The sequence below is a fragment of the Mastigoproctus giganteus genome, chromosome 5, assembly GCF_048544385.1.
Source record: "Mastigoproctus giganteus isolate SK-2022 chromosome 5, ASM4854438v1, whole genome shotgun sequence".
NCBI lineage: Eukaryota > Metazoa > Arthropoda > Arachnida > Uropygi > Thelyphonidae > Mastigoproctus > Mastigoproctus giganteus.
Genome location: NC_143579.1, coordinates 88,549,162 through 88,565,409, shown reverse-complemented (window position 1 = coordinate 88,565,409; position 16,248 = coordinate 88,549,162). Strand labels below are relative to the sequence as shown.

Genomic DNA, 16,248 nt, shown 5'->3' with positions numbered 1-16,248 from the left:
TTTCTGCTAAAATTTTCCTATTAGTTTTGGCATTTTGTGAAATTTACGCCTGCATCTCTGCACTTTTCAATAGATTTATTACTTCTACCTCATATACATAAATTTTTATATCCTGTGCTGCTGCTTTGAACGGAAAGGTAAAACTGCCATATTATTTTTATCTTATTATGATTTAATTAACTTTTCACCCCATTCTTTCATTGGTTATTAGAATGAGCCACAGAATGAACCTGAACGAATTCCAGTTACAAAACAGGAAATTTCTGAAGCTATAGCTGTCTTGAGGAGAGCATTGGAAGAAACTGGAACAAGTGATCGTAAATATAGACTGTTATACAATATTGAAAAATCTATAAATAGGCTTTTTAGTGATAATTTAAATCAATCTAAAATAAATGACTATTTAAAATTATATTCATATTACAAAGTGTTTTGTTTAATTAATATAGCAGAATATTAATTAAGTTTTGTACATAAGTATAAATTTATTTTTATTTTGCTAGCCTGTGGATAATATTCTTCCAATTTTCATGCATCATTTAATTGGTAATAAAACCTTTGGAAATAAAGTGCAAATTTGCGTTTTATATTTTTATTTTTATAGACTGTGGATAATATTCATCGATTTTCGCTTATTAGAATCAAAATTCAATTCACAATTTGATGACAGCAGCACACTGTCGAGAGATTGACCAGATCAATTTCTGAAGTTAATCAACAGATAGTTTGTGGTTGCAAACACGAATTATGGCTTCCTGAAGTTCACAAAGGGTCTTTGGTTTCTTTCTGGCAACTGCAGATTCCACGTAATGCCAACAGTTCTCTGAAGGATTCAGGTCCGGGCTGTTTCCTGGCCAGCTAAGAGTTGTAATGGACCATTCTTTCAACCACTTTTTCACCAATAACAAATTTAAACACATTACTGTGTACCTCTAAGGCAGAAATGAAGCTAAAGTAACTACAGAAGTGCTTACTTACACTTTTCGCTCGAAAACAAGGAGCAGATTCGTCCTGAAAGATGCAGTTGCTTGGCAGGTTGAAATGGTTGGCAGCAATTTGCCTTCCAATATAGCCAGGTATCCATTGGCATTTACGGAACCTTTTATAAACTGCGGGTGACCTACCCTACAATACGAAATGCACCCCCATATCATTTGGCTGGTAGGGAATTTCACTGTAGACACCATACAGTCTGGATGGTATTCTTTACCACATCTTGGCAAATCATTTGTCTCCTATCAGAGCCATGCAGTTTGAGTTTTTCCCATCAGAAAAAATAACTGACTTCCACTGCTCGGAGGTCCATTTGACATGCTCTTACACCAAATTAATCAAGCCTTTTTCATTTTTTGTGTGAGAAGGGGCTTCTTCTTACGACGATGGGGTACAAGTAATTTTTTTTTAGAGGTATCTTCTGACTGCTACCAGTATTACTATCAGCATTACCAGTATCCTTGAGTTTGGAAACAAATCTACTCACTGTCGACTGATTACAAGATACTCTATAAGCAATATGATGGGAAGAACAGCCTTCCTCGCATAAAGCAACAATAGCACTCTTTCTTCGTGGTGTCAACTGCACGTAACTCGTCATCCTGACGCAAGCAAGGAATGACTGCAACTCTTGCAGAACGTGCTTATATAGCTGAAAGTAACAGCTGATGAAATATACATCACCTATGCATGTCAACCTTATCTGATGCAACTATAAGAAATATTGCCATATACTTATGTTATTCGGATGACAATTACAATTTTAAGGGGTGATGCACTTTCTTTGAACACCAGTGTATGCACACACGAGTAAGTGATGGTTACAGTGATCATGTTTGCAAATTAAATTGATTCTAATATAAATAATATATATATATATATATATATATATATATATATAATTATACATATATTTGAATAATGTTTAAGATAGTTGGAAATGGAATCTTTCATAATAAAAATAAAAGGTACAGCATACATCAGAGGCAGCAAAAAGCATACTCCTCTACATGATGCTTGAAATATGACCATACAAATAAATTAGAATGAGAGTTAAAATAAAAAATAAAATAATGCCAGCAGTATGGCAAGACAAGAGTGAAGGTAGTCGAAATTAAACCTAAATTAAATCAAACCACGCAGGGAGGGAAGAGGGGTAACAAGAGTAAAAATATAAAAATATATAAAGTAAAAATATTCCCTGACCATTATTGGCTGTGTGGTCCTCTGTTGAGATGGGGCGTAATGGTCAGTCTATTTTTGGTTTATTTTTGTTTTGTTTTATTGTAGTGGTTTACATCTCTGTTGGTGATATTTCACATAAATTTGAACCTGGTGTCCGTAAGAGGGAGCACCATTAAATTTCTATTTAATTGGCTTTAAGATAATTTATAATCTCTAAAATAATTTAGATTTTTTAAATTTTAGAGAGTTTCTGCTGCAATATATTTTTACTCTTGTTACCCCTCTCCCCTCCCTGCTTGGTTTGATTTAATTTCGACTACTTTCGCTCTTGTCTTGCCATACTGCTGGCATTATTTTATTTTTTCTCTCATATATATATATATATATATATATATATATATATTGTGTAGAATGTGTAGAACGTGAGTAGGTAGAAAGTGAAGAAGAGAATGGGAACAAACTAACAAAACTACGGAAAACCCGGAAGGTACATGAAAAAAAAATAATAATAAATAAATAAAAATAATAAGTATTAAAAAGTACTTAATGCTGTAGATACCATGATTTCACATTTCCATCAAGGGCCAACCATCGAAACCGCAGGAAAGACAGCAAGTAAGGGCTCTGTTTCTGACATGAAATACACGTAGCATGTGGTAGAAACAGTGAAGCTATACTGAATTTTGAATTAGGCAATAGTGGAAGTAAGGTCAAAAAGTAGTGTTAAGAGAATAAAGCTAACGTATCTTTCATGGCTGACCTGACAGAGGCAGCGCCTCCATAGCCAGGTGGGAAGCAGCAGCAGCAGTGTGTAACACACGCTTCTTGATTAGACCGGGCTTCGAGGCCGTCACCACCAAATACGGAGGATGCGGAAAGGTCAGGGAATGACCACCGCATATCCTCCGGAGCAATATGGCCTTAGTTGCTAATGCTCCTAAAAATCAAATAACAAGCAAGCGACAGAACACAACAATCAACGTGACGCACTGAATCAACTAAACATTTGGTCTCTTTTTCCCTTTTGAGCGGTAGGTGTGAAAACACAATAGGTACACTAATCTCCCAATGACGACGGTTCTTGTAGCTTATTTACGAGTTGCAAAATATCTGTTTATACCTATTCTAGTTATTACTTGAATTTTATGATTTCTGGTCGATTTTTTTTTCTTCAGGATTGAATTAACTGGGAAGCGGATCAAACGGGACACTTCAAGACTCCAAATTTAAAAAAAAAAAAAAAAACCCGACCAGAAATCATAAAATTCAAGTAATAACTAGAAAAGGTATAAATGGATATTTTGCAAGTTGTAATAAGGGACAAGAAGCAGGGTTATAAATTATCACTGGGAGATTAGCATACCTATTACCTTGCAACTCTCTGTCTTCACACATACCGCTCAAAAAAAAAAAAAAAAGAGAGAGAGAGAGAGAGAGAGAGAGAGAGAGAGAGAGAGAGAGAGAGAGAGAGGTCACGTCGATTGATGTGTTCCATCGTGCCACAAAAGGCCAAATTTTGTTTCATTATTTATGTCAGGGATGTCGGATTTTTTTTTTTTTTTTTTTTTTTTTTTTTTAATAAATTGCGAAAATGATGGGAAAACCCAAGAGTTGTGCTTTCAAATTAAACAAAAACTTGAAATTATTCAAAAGTTTGAAAACGATGCATCCGTTAAATCTGTAAAGAACCATTATAATGGTGGTGATTAAACCATATGCGATACTGTAAAATATAAAGGGAAGCTATTCGATTTAAAATCAACATTTTAAAAAATAAAGGGAAGCATCGTATTGGACACGTGAGTAGTGCATGTTAAGTTTTTTCATTTTTTTCCCCGTGGGAATCTGTTAAGCTTTAATTTTTTATTGAAAGCTATTAACTTTTTTGTAATAATGCTGCTGTTATTGGTAATAGGCTTGTTTGTTATTTGGTTTTTTAGGAGCATTAGCAACTAAGGCCATATTGGTCTGGGATATGCGGTGGTCATTCCCTGACCTTTCCGTATCCTCAGTATTTGGTGGAGACGGGTTCGAACCCCGGTCTAATCAAGAAGCGTGTGCTATGCACTGCTGCTCCTTCCCACCTGGCTACGGAGGCGCCCAATAGGCTTGTAAGTTACACTGGAATTGAGTTCTATATTTTAGGTATGGAAGTAAAAAGATTTGCATATCAAGGCATAGTTGTTGTAGGCTTTGTCAACAGGAAAGATGATAAAATGTTATGTAGTTTGATAATTGCTGTTTAATTTTGGTGAAGTTGCAGGAGGAGATCCATTTTATATTAAAGCCTTGTAGTTGTTGATTAATTCTGTAAACACAGTATTTCTCCATATTTGGAAAGCTTCTATGGGAGCATTATATTTGTAGGCTAGCATGAAGCAGTAGCTAAGTAGGTCCTGATATAGTTACATTTTTACATTAGAAACATTGATTTTTGTGTATAATCTGAATTTATAGCCATGTGACAGGACCTTCTAAGCCCCCGGTAATGTATAATTTCTAAGTTACCAGTAATGTACCTTACTGAGTAAAAATAAGGTTCATTACTTTTATTACAATCTGTAGGTTTGTAACTGACTGAACAGAGAACTAAATAGAGAAGAAAAAAAAAAAAGAAAAAAAAAAAAAGAAAAAAGAAAAGGTGTAAACATACTGTGTACCAGAAAAATCAACCTGCTATTTGTAACATCATACACAGTCAAACAAAACTAGAGTCAATAAGATAATAATGAATTCTATGTTGGATATGTTATATGAAATAATATGCACAAACACAGCCAAAATGCTTAAAGAATGACGCCAATCATAAGGAAATTTAGGAAAAGAATTCTCCAGCTGACTGAGTAGAGTGGATATTACGTCCACAAGGGGGGGGTCGGAGAGAGGATACTAGTTCACAACGACGGTATGGGCAGAGCAGTTCAATCCCTCCTCAATTTCTCTAATAATATAAATGAAATAAAATGAAGAATTTGCCAATATCAAAAGTAACAGATAAGGTACGAGTCTCTGCTCAGCAAGTCATGGATCTTATAACTATTCCTTTATAAAGAATCCTAAAATGAAGCCGGTATGTTCGTGCATGACTGTAAATGTAATGATCATGGAGAGAATGTGAAAAGGAACAAAAATGACAATTCCAAATTAAAGTGAATTGCACCCCAAAATTTTCAAAACAGAAATTCACATATTTAGCAAAAATATATTCTATGTCCAATATTTATATAGTCCAAGAATTATTTAGGATTTATTTCTCAATCTAATCACACTATATAGTGTTCAGGGTAAAGATGTTTAAGATTATTAATATTTATTACTTGATTTTTAAAAACAATAATTAAGATATAGAATTGGAAATTTGTGAGATAACTTTATTATAAGGTCATTTATATTAGAGATAAACAAAAATAATCTTCTGCAACTCCTGAAAACTACTTTGTACAGCTCTCTGGATAATTAAAAATCAATTTTCAGATTAATTAATTTGGCATTGGTAAGCAGACTTTGAAAATAAAAATTCTGCACATTCAATGCTATCATGATGCAGAATTGCTTGCAAATTAACACTGATAATTTTGCTGCAAGAGATGTTATTAACTACAGATTTTAAAAGGTCTTTCTTTGTATTTTTGTTGTTGTAGCGAGTTTTTACAGTGCAAGATTAATATGAGTCAATTTTATCTAACTTATGGTAATCAGATTTCTGATTACTGTGAATTTGCAGTACAGTGGAAACTGTACTACAAATCTGGCACTGGATCGCATTACAGCATTTTTTTCTGTTTCAAAAAGGAGAAAATTCTGGCTACTTCTGGGTCATTGACTAAGAGGTGAGTCCTGGACTAAGTAGTATTTATTCTAGCATCTGAGAAAAAGCTGCTTAAGAAGCTCTGGCACATAAATGACTATAGCTTCTTCTATAATAACATATTGGACAGTAAGTTGGGGCTTATAATTTCAGCACTGGGACAGATTAGAAGGAATAAGCAGGTAAGTGTGTCAGATGAGTATTGGCTATCCTTAATTTTCATGTCTGTCACCCTGAAAGCTGGCTTTTCAATAGTTAAGATTTCCTGAATGCCATATAGCTATTTGGTTTTTCAAGTGGAGTTGCCATTTTTCAACACTGTTGCTTTTAATAGATTTATAACAGATTTATAATCACTTTTTGGTACAGTAAATAAAGAGTCAATATGATCTGTTACTGATTGAGCAGCTGTGTTTGCAAATTCATTCTCTGGTATGCATGTCTCTGTGACAAAAGAAGATAACTTGTTGTTTATTATTGGTTCTTGTTAGAATATTCCAAATTTGTCCCGGAAACTGACTATGGTGTTTTTCTACTACTGTAGCTTAAACTGTACTGAATGATTCCATATGATACCATGAGACAGAAATGTATTCCAAATATGGGTTAAAGCTACTATTATTGCATAAAATTCCGAAATGTAACTACTACACTGTTTGGTTTTGAGGTTTACTGCCTATGGTGATTTTGCGTAAGACAGCAGCCATAATAAAGCTACTTCAAGATTTGGCAACATTTGTGTAAATTGGAGAAAAGTGGACTGAAAGTGCAGTATACAGTTACTGAATGTTTTATATGGGAAGAGATTATTCCACCAATATTTTGATGTCATGTTATGGAACGTGAAACATCATGAGGGAAATGAGTAAGGCATACATCTGTAGATTGAGTTACGGAAGGATAACCTCTAGATATTTTCCCAATTTGGAGAAAAAAAAAAAAAAAAAAAAATCACTCTGTAAGCTGGATAATTTGGTTGCCCTTTTATTTATTTTCATAGCATAGTTTAAAAGAAGATTTTGTCTATATAGTGGAGGTTCATAAACTTGAACAACTCTGGATGGGGGATGTGCAGCAGCTGCCAACCAAAGCAAGATGCAGGACACTGTGGTGGTTAGCATAACCCCATCTTAAAATATTTAAATGTTTAAATGTTTTTGGAAAGTTTTCTGTCACAAACTACACCTAGAAAACAAAAGCTAAGTACCATAGGTTCTCCTTGACTTTCTAATCTAAGTTCCAGACCAGGATGTACATTGTTTCCTACAAATGTGTATTGCAACAGTTTTTTTTTTTTTTTAAAGTGAGATGAAAACCATTATATGTCACCTGTTTGTTTCCAGCAAACTTTTTTTAAGCATAGATTTGGAAAACAATTCTTAAAATTACACATCACACCACAATTTCTATGTACACAGGTTTTGTATTTATAGAATATATGTGTAACTTACTACAATTTTAGGAAGTAAATAGGCGCCTCCGTAGCCAGGTGGGAAGGAGCAGCAGTGCAGAGCACAAACTTCTTGATTAGACAGGGGTTCGAGCCCATCACCACCAAATACGGAGGATGCGGAAAGGTCAGGGAATGACCACCGCATATCCCGGAGCAATATGGCCTTAGTTGCTAATGCTCCTAAAAACCAAATAACAAACAAACAAACAGGAAGTAAATACTACACAGATCTGTTGTATTACTTGCAAAAATAATGTTTCCTATGTGATCAGATGGCAGTAATGTTGGGGAGGGTTAACATGTTCAAACTTGACTATTCACTTCCTATCTCTTTCAGTAATGGAAAGACAGCTGTAGTAAGAGTATATGTATAGTTTATCAGCATTTTTTCTGAATCTGTGATTGATTACCACAGAATGTCTATGAGGATCTTAAAGTATCTAGTTTAATGACTGGTCTACTGGGACATTTCACGAAATACCCTTGTTTTCTATGTTTGTAGGACCATGAGAAAAGAGGGAGGAAGTTTGACTGTTCAAACCAAAAAAAAAGGTTCTTCTTACACCTTTGCATATAAAACATATATTAATGAAGATATTGTGTTAAGGCTCTGGTTAAAGAAGGAAGTGGAATCTGCTACCTAGAGGAAGTTTTTCAAATTTAGCACATTCAAAATAAAGAGGAATTTTCTCTGTCTCTCAAATAAAGGAGCTCCTAAAAAAAAAAAAAAAAAAAAAAAAAACATATTTAAAAGAAAGCTATGGGATACTGAATCAGCAGCTTGGCAATCATTTAAAGCAATTATGCATTGCCATTTTTGGAGAGAAAAAGGAAGATAATCATAAATCTATGTTGTCAACTTTACTGAAAATTTATAAAGATATAAGCTACCGAATGTCTTTTAAAATTCCTTTACATCATCCAAAAATTTTGGATGATGTACCGGATAGGAATGTGGAATGCTTTTCATCAGGTCATCTCCACGGCGTAAAAGAAAAGTGGACGTAAGAAAAATTCCATATTTAAAGAAACAGAATGTATACAGAACATTATACGTTTAATTAGAGTATTTTAAAATGAATAAGACTCATTTTTAAGATATCATATGTATGAGTATTTTGTGTGATATTTGAAATTGGTTGTTTATTAAGATACTAAAATTTCAGTACAGTGAAGATAAGATAGAAATGATTTTGGTATTTTTGGAAGGAGTGGATCAGTTACATTTTATATTCTGCAACTTTTGCACCAGAAATATGTTTTTTTTTTTTTTTTTTTTGTTGGCCAGTGTTATCTAATATATCACACAACTGTGAAAACTAATTATAGTTATGCAATCGACACAACAAAACTTATAAGTTGCTCAAATATGTTACTTAAAAATCAAAATGCCACTACAGTGTAACAAAACTCACCCCACTAACTGTGCATGCCTATCAACACAGGAAAACTAATTTATAAAGCTAGTTACTAAATGGTTTTACTTCACTTACACTAATTGCATAATTTATCATTGGCCTCGCTAAAAAAAATGTCACATCAGCTTGCACATGATGTTCAGCCAAAAGGCTTTCTACAGGAGGCAATCGCTGTATATAATCATCCATGCTTAAACTGGAAGCTAAAAAGCTGCCAAACTGTACCAAAGTATCTTGACACTGAGAGAGAAAAAAGAAAACATATTAAGTGTTTGTTTAAAAAATAATATAAACAGCTTCTATCTAATGATGGTAAATAGTAATATTTTACAGTATAATCATATCATGATTGTACAGGACTTACCAATATTTCCAGTTTAAACCAAAAAAAAAAAAAAAAAAAAAAATAGACAATCATATAATAGAGTATGGTAGTGAGCTTACCTATAACTAGAACAAAAATAGTTTCACTGCTTTTATTAATGCTTTGCTTTATTTTGCTTCGCTATTTTTTTTAATAAGTAGTGTTATATAATTGGGTAGGACAATATGTGGTGAGAATCCATAATTTAAATAATTACTAAATATGATTTAGTGTAATTAATTTAGCATAAATAATAAAGTCACAAGTATTAATTACACAAAATGATGATATTTCAGAAACCTTCCCTGTTCCTATTATCAGATCAATACATGAGGTAATATTTAACATAGTAAAATGGGTCAAATTAATTTCTGAAAAAATGCCATTAGACTGCTGAATATTATGAAACAAACAACTTTAAAAAGTTAAATAACTATTTAAATTTAACCATTAATGTTAATTTGAAAACTATTAGTGACATCAAAAATATGTTTCGGTGAGCGAGTCAGTCAGGTTAATCCTTAATGGAGATACGAGGTGTGTCTAAAAAGCAATGAGACTGGTGATGTAAAATTTTTTTATTAACAACTGAACTACAAATCAACATTATCCCTATCAAAATAGTTCACTTGGGAAGCCATACACCTCTGCAGACGTCACTCCTACTCCTGGTAGCACTGCTGGAAGTTTTCAACTACAAGTGCCTTCAGCTGGTCTGTCACGACCTTTTGGATGTTGTTCAAAGTTCCAAAATGATGACCTTTGAAGGTGGAATTTGAGCTTGGGGAAAAGAAAGAGGTCAATGGACTCGGCTCAGGTGAGTATTCCAGTATTCCAGTGGTTCCACTGGGGGGCAGTGGAACCACTGGAATACCCTTTTTGGTCAAAAATTCTGTCGTGGAAATGGCAGGAAGCGTTGTCGTGATGCATCATCCAAGAGCCCTCAATCTCCAGCCGGACATGATTAACCCTTTTTCTGAGTAGTTCAAGGACCTCACAATAGTACTTTTGATTAACTGTTTGTCCTCGAGGCACAAACTCCTTGTGAACAACACTGTGACTGTCGAAAAAACAAAAGCATGGATTTGATTTTCGATTTGCACATTCTTGCTTTTTTCGGGTGTGGTGAGCTGCTTGTGTGCCACTCTAAACTTTGTCGTTTGGTTTCGGGATCATACTCAAAAATCCACACTTCATCACCTGTTGTGACATGTTTGAAAAAACTTTCATTTTCAATGCGTTCAAGAAGGTTCAGGCACACATTCTTTCGGTTTTCCTTTTGTTTGTTGGTGAGGTTTTTTGGAACCAACTTTGCACAAATTTTACGAATGCCCAATTCCTTAGTCAAAATATCGTAAACGGTTTGGTGATTCAAATTCAACTCACTACCGATCATTTTGACTGTCAACCGTTGATCAGACCTCATGAGAGCAACTTTTCTGGTCACATTTTTGCCCATTTTTGAAGTGCAAGGTCTTCCAGAATGAGGTTCGTCTTCCACACTCTCATGGCCATCCAAAAATGCTTTATCCACGTAAAAACCTGTGCCCTCGATAGAGCATGCTCTCCATAAGCCCGTTTAAATTTGTCTTAAGTTTCTGTTGCGTTTTCGTTAAGTTTGGCCCGAAATTTGATCGCGTAACACTGCTCGAGATTTCGTTTTTCCATTTTTGTAATGCATCACTACTACACACCCTCACAACTCACTGTCAAGTCAGACAAGTTAATGCTACTGAGTTGAAACTTGCACTTTCAAGTAAGAATGATTTTCAAGTAAGAATGTACGTCTCGGTTAGTTTTGGAGGCATGGCTACAGTGTTGCCAGTTTTTGAGCCACGTGTTCAGTCTCATTACTTTTTAGACACACCTCGTATATGATCATGTCTAGGGATCAGTGTGATCGATGATGAGCATAGGAATGGTATAGACGTTTTTTGTGAGATATAAGACAAGATGAGTTTTAGAAGGATTGAAATTAAGTAGGTTAGACCTATCCCATTGGAGATTAGCATTTAAGGATTCGTGGTGGATATCCAAAAGTTTGACTGTGTGGCAAGATTTCTCAAACTAGACATAGGCTGCAATGTACTATCATTAGCAAAATTACAGATGGGATTTCCGGTCAGTGGAGAGTCAATTAACATAGAACAGAAGTATGAGAAAGTACGAGAAAGAATGGTACCTTGGGGAATACTGGCATTAGTAGTGAAGTTAAAAGACAGAGAGCAACCAGAGAGAAAACGAATACCCAATTGCAAAAAACATTTGGCAATCCCCAAGATGGAACCTTGTTTAGAAGACCTTTACACTAAACGTCAAAAACCTTAAAAATGTCAAAATTTCAAGAGCATCTGAGTTTCATGAACTTTTCTGCTGAATTTGTTCATAGATGGACAACATAAGGCAATATATTGTCCATCTATATTGACGGAATCCATATTGAATCATGGTTCATATGGAAGATTGAGAGAGCTGAGAAGTTGGCATTTAATGGATATTTCAGTTACTTTGAAAAGAGTAGAGGATATATGCAATGGAATGATAATTGGATGGGAGAGACTTATCCTTTTTTTTTTTTTAAGAACTGACTGGCAATAAGAAACTAAAAAAAAGGTGACACAGAAGAGGAGAAAGCTTGGGAGTACAGGTTTTTGAGAACAAGTTGAGAAAAGCTAAGCTGGAGCTTTCCTGGCATAGGAATTCTTCTGCCATCCTTTTTGATGGAAGACCACAGGAGTCATTAGTAAAGTATAAGGTATGTTCATGTCAGACGGCACCTGGGATTTCACCTATCTCTGCTTAAAGTATACTGGGAATAGCAAATGGTTTATCAAGGTCATCAATGCAAGATTTAGAAGCCAAGTACGATTCTAGTAAGTCAGCTTTATCTTTAGCTAAGAAGGCAATAGAACCATCAAGTTTTAACAGAGGTCGAAATATTGATGGAGAGAAGTTGTGGCCAACAGCTTTCGCAAGAGACTAGAATGATCCACTAACATTTGAACACGAAGCAAGTTTTTATACTTGTATACTGTTCAAAATCAGATTTAGAGTGATTAATAACTACTTTATAATTATTTCGAGCTTTTGGTGTGGGCATAAAATCAATCTAGATTTTTGACACAGGCCAAATGCGATATGCAACATTCTTATCTTGAACAGTTTTATAACACTTATTGCAAAACCAAGCTTTAGACAAAAGATGAGAATCAGGAATAATTTCACTGACATGATCTGAGCAAAAAACAGCGGCATCAGCAGATTTAAAACAGTAATCCAACCAAGGAAAATAAGAATAAAAATCCCACAGATCATACTGTTTCACATTCTGTTATGCCAAACAACATGAAGCTGAGAATGACCAAAACATAAGGGATCCTTTGGACAAGGGATCATTGCCAACTTATGATGGCACTTACTGAAGGTGTGTTTGAGAGAAAAAGATCATGGAAGTTGGATGTGGTTAGGTAGGTCTGGTCTTTGCAGTTAATGAACAATCTGTGAGAAGTCATCAGTAACAGAAAAATGCTCAGCATTTCAACAAGCTAGGTCCAAGTAACTACAAAACTGAAGTTAGCTGGAGTTTTGAACATTAAAATCACGATAGAAAGTAAGTTAGGAACTCAAAGAGTTCCAAGTGATTAATGCAGTGGTGAGAATGATCAACACAACAGGTGAATCTGACAGAATAAGGTAGAGAGATTTTAAGACAGAGAAAATCAAAGTGCACATATGCACAAGGATCATGTTTGAAGCAAAAGAACCATTGAGCAAATAATTAGGGAAATTTAGATGAGCAGTGGTTGAGGCAACTAATAACTGGGATTGTCAGAAAAAGTAAGTGGGACTTAGCTGACTGTTGGTGGAAAAAGGTATTACTGAGACTGGAACTAAGACTAGATATATTTGTGAAGTGAAATGAAATTTGCCTCACTCCCACCAAAATTTATTTCACAAATATGTGTGGTCTCAGTTCCATTTTTTTCAGATCTGAGATCTTTTTGCGGATAAGTTTGTTCTTTTAGTTTGACTGTTCAGGATGCATTCAGTAGTAAGAGTGGATGTGTATGAAACACACAGCAAAGATCTTTTTGGAGATGTTTGTTATTTCAGTCTGACTTCATGATGCATTCAATAGTGGTGGTGATTGACGGGGATGGGGGGAATGTACAAAGTAAAGAAAATTTTGGACGGACATGGCATACCCACAAAGTGAAATTATACACTAGCTGATTTGCCTACAGAGTTACCAATAGGATTCAGTCTGGTGGACTATCTAGAGCTGTGCCCTTGAAGCGTAAGGGAGATTGAATCTTGCCACAATGCCCATCCAATCCTCAAAAGACATCGATCATAATGCATGATTGAAGACATGGGTATTGCTTGAGGTTTGCTCTGGAGACTAAAAGTATCATCACTTCAAGCCTAAAATAAGTACTATTACTGCATAATTTGACAAGTCATCCACAATCTGGTATTGCCTGGTGATGCTGAGGAATGACATTTGTCTGTGTGTGTGGTGTAGATTCCACACCTTGGTCCTTGCTTACATTGGTTGACAACAGGATGTTCACCTCCAGTAAATACTAGGTGCAGTTTGGGATTTGCATACAGGGATACAATCAGGGTTACTAACTGTCCCAGCATTGTGAAGGCACACACAGAGCATTTGGTCCACTTGACTCGTGAATTTCTTTTGAATATCAGTTCCATCATGTGCAACTAGCCTCAAGGACCTTGAATTCACTGAATATCCTGAAACTAATTAAAGCTTAAAAGCTTTATAATTAAATCATTTATTTATTTATAAGGAATACACAATGTATCCAGATTTTAAAGTAAAATACTGTACAGGCAGTTCTCGCTTTAAAGGTACCTGGGTTTATGAGTTTTTTTCTCCCAAGTATCAACAAAATCTAAAAATATGAACATTAATTGCAAAAAATGAATGTTAAACATTCATAAATACCGCATCCAAACCACGTGTGTAGCTATACAATACAGTGTACCCCGCTTTACGATATTAATCAGTTCAAGAGACACCATCGTATTGTGAAAATATTGTAATCTGAACCCAATAACACATTGTTTTTTGGTAATTCATTTCAAGATCTTGGAAGTTGAAATTTTCGCTGTATAACTAAGCTATTTATCTCTCTAAAATTTCATTTTTAAGGTCACGAGCATGACCTTAAGGCCATATAAAAGGTTGTGACCGTGGATTGTAAATTGTATTAGCTACCAATTCAAATCATTAAAATGTACTACACTTTCATAATTATCATATGTTCCATTATAAGAATCAATTTTGAGTGACTTTGTGATATTTTTCTAAAGCACGTTTCTAAAGCACTACCATAAAACAAAAAAAACAATTTGCACTTTACGGTTTAGTGGGCTTTTCTGTTAGTGCATCTAATAATAAACAGGTAGTAAACTTAATCTCATTGCATTTACAATAATACCGATAGTTGGAATACTGTGGGTTTTTACTTTATTATGGTGAAATGTGTTTAACTGCAATGAAATCTTCAATTGTATAAAAAAAACAAATAAATTTTCAGAATCTTCTCTTCATTCCTTTTTTTAAAAGCTTCGCAAATTTGTTACTCCATGCGAATTGTGTTAGTTGCAATTTGTGTGTGCCGGAAACAAACGCCTCTTGAAGAAGACGACTCCTTATGCAACAAACCAATGAGTGCTGAGCCAAGTGATCAGTGTGCATTTGGTTGATGATGATTGCACTGCACTGCTTCTATTGGAATGAGCAGAAGCCTGAAAAACAAGATGCAGGATATTTCAGAGACTGCTGGAAGTCATTGCGGTACAAGTAAACACATGGGTTGTGTTAGGGTAGCTAAGAATAGAAACAGGTGCATGTATACTTGCGTGTACACTAATGCTAGGAGTTTAGTAAATAAATTTGATGAATTTGAGGTATTACTCAAAACATCAAAGGCAGATATTGTTGGGATATAAGAGACGTGGTGCCACACAGATATAAGGAATGCAGAACTGGAATTTGGGGAGTACAACGTCTACAGAAAGGATAGACAGGATAGGAAGGGGGGAGGGGTTATGCTATTAGTTAAGAAACACATAAAAACCAAGGAAGTGAAGCCAGTTGACATCGATGGACAGTGCAGTGTTGAGTCAGTTTGGTGTGACATAAGCATTGGGAGATCAAAATTGAGAGTAGGAGTGTGCTATAGGCCTAATGACTCTGATGAGTATAATAAGAAACTGTACAGGGAAATAGAGTGGGCCAGTAAATCAGAGAGTCTTATAATGGGGGATTTTAATTTCCCAGATATTGACTGGAATTTGTGGGTTGGTCACTCACACACTAGCAAGGCTTTTGTGGATTTATTGGATGATTGTTTTCTACACCAGCATGTTCGTGAGGCAACAAGAGGGAGCAATACTCTTGATCTGATTATCAGTAGTGATTCTTCATGCATTAGGAATCTGCAGATAAATGAACCACTGGGTGGCAGTGATCACAGTGTGCTGAAGTGGGATTTACTCAAGGAGGTAACTACCATCAGAGGTAAAGGGAAGGGTTTTTGCTTTCGTAAAGGCGACTATGATGGTCTGAGACAGTATTTAAATTCTATACAGTGGGACCAACTGATGATGTTACCAACAGCAAATTCAAATGGGAAGCATTCAAGGAACTAATCTTGGAAGCTACCAGGCTTTACATACCAACCAAGAAATATTGTTCAAGGTTCAGGCCTAAATGGTTGTCAGATAAACTAATGAGACATATGGCAGAGAAAAAAAATGCATGGGATACATACAAATTAATGGGTAACGTGGAAGCCTATGATAGATATAAGTTGGTCTGTAACCAAGTCACAAAGGAGATTAGGCAGGCAAAGGCAGATTATGAGAAATCCTTGGCAAAGGATGCAAAGAAAAACAGAAAAGAGTTCTTTACCTATTTAAACTCAAGAAGGAAAGGGATGAATCAGATTGGTCCACTGGATGTTGATGGTTCAACAGTTGAGGATCCAGCTCAGGT

At 35.1% G+C, this 16,248-nt stretch overlaps 1 protein-coding gene across 4 annotated transcripts in view; it reads right to left on the bottom strand.

Annotated features, from left to right (window-relative positions):
* The window catches only part of tho2 (THO complex subunit 2-like protein), a 1,047,711-nt gene that overhangs the window by 626,285 nt on the left and 405,178 nt on the right, over positions 1 to 16,248 (bottom strand). For all 4 annotated transcript variants that reach the window (XM_090374101.1, XM_090374103.1, XM_090374104.1 and 1 more), the window contains exon 21: positions 8,933 to 9,097. In XM_090374101.1, coding sequence (XP_090230227.1) covers positions 8,933 to 9,097 — 165 coding nt within the window. The remainder of the gene's footprint in view (positions 1 to 8,932; positions 9,098 to 16,248) is intronic.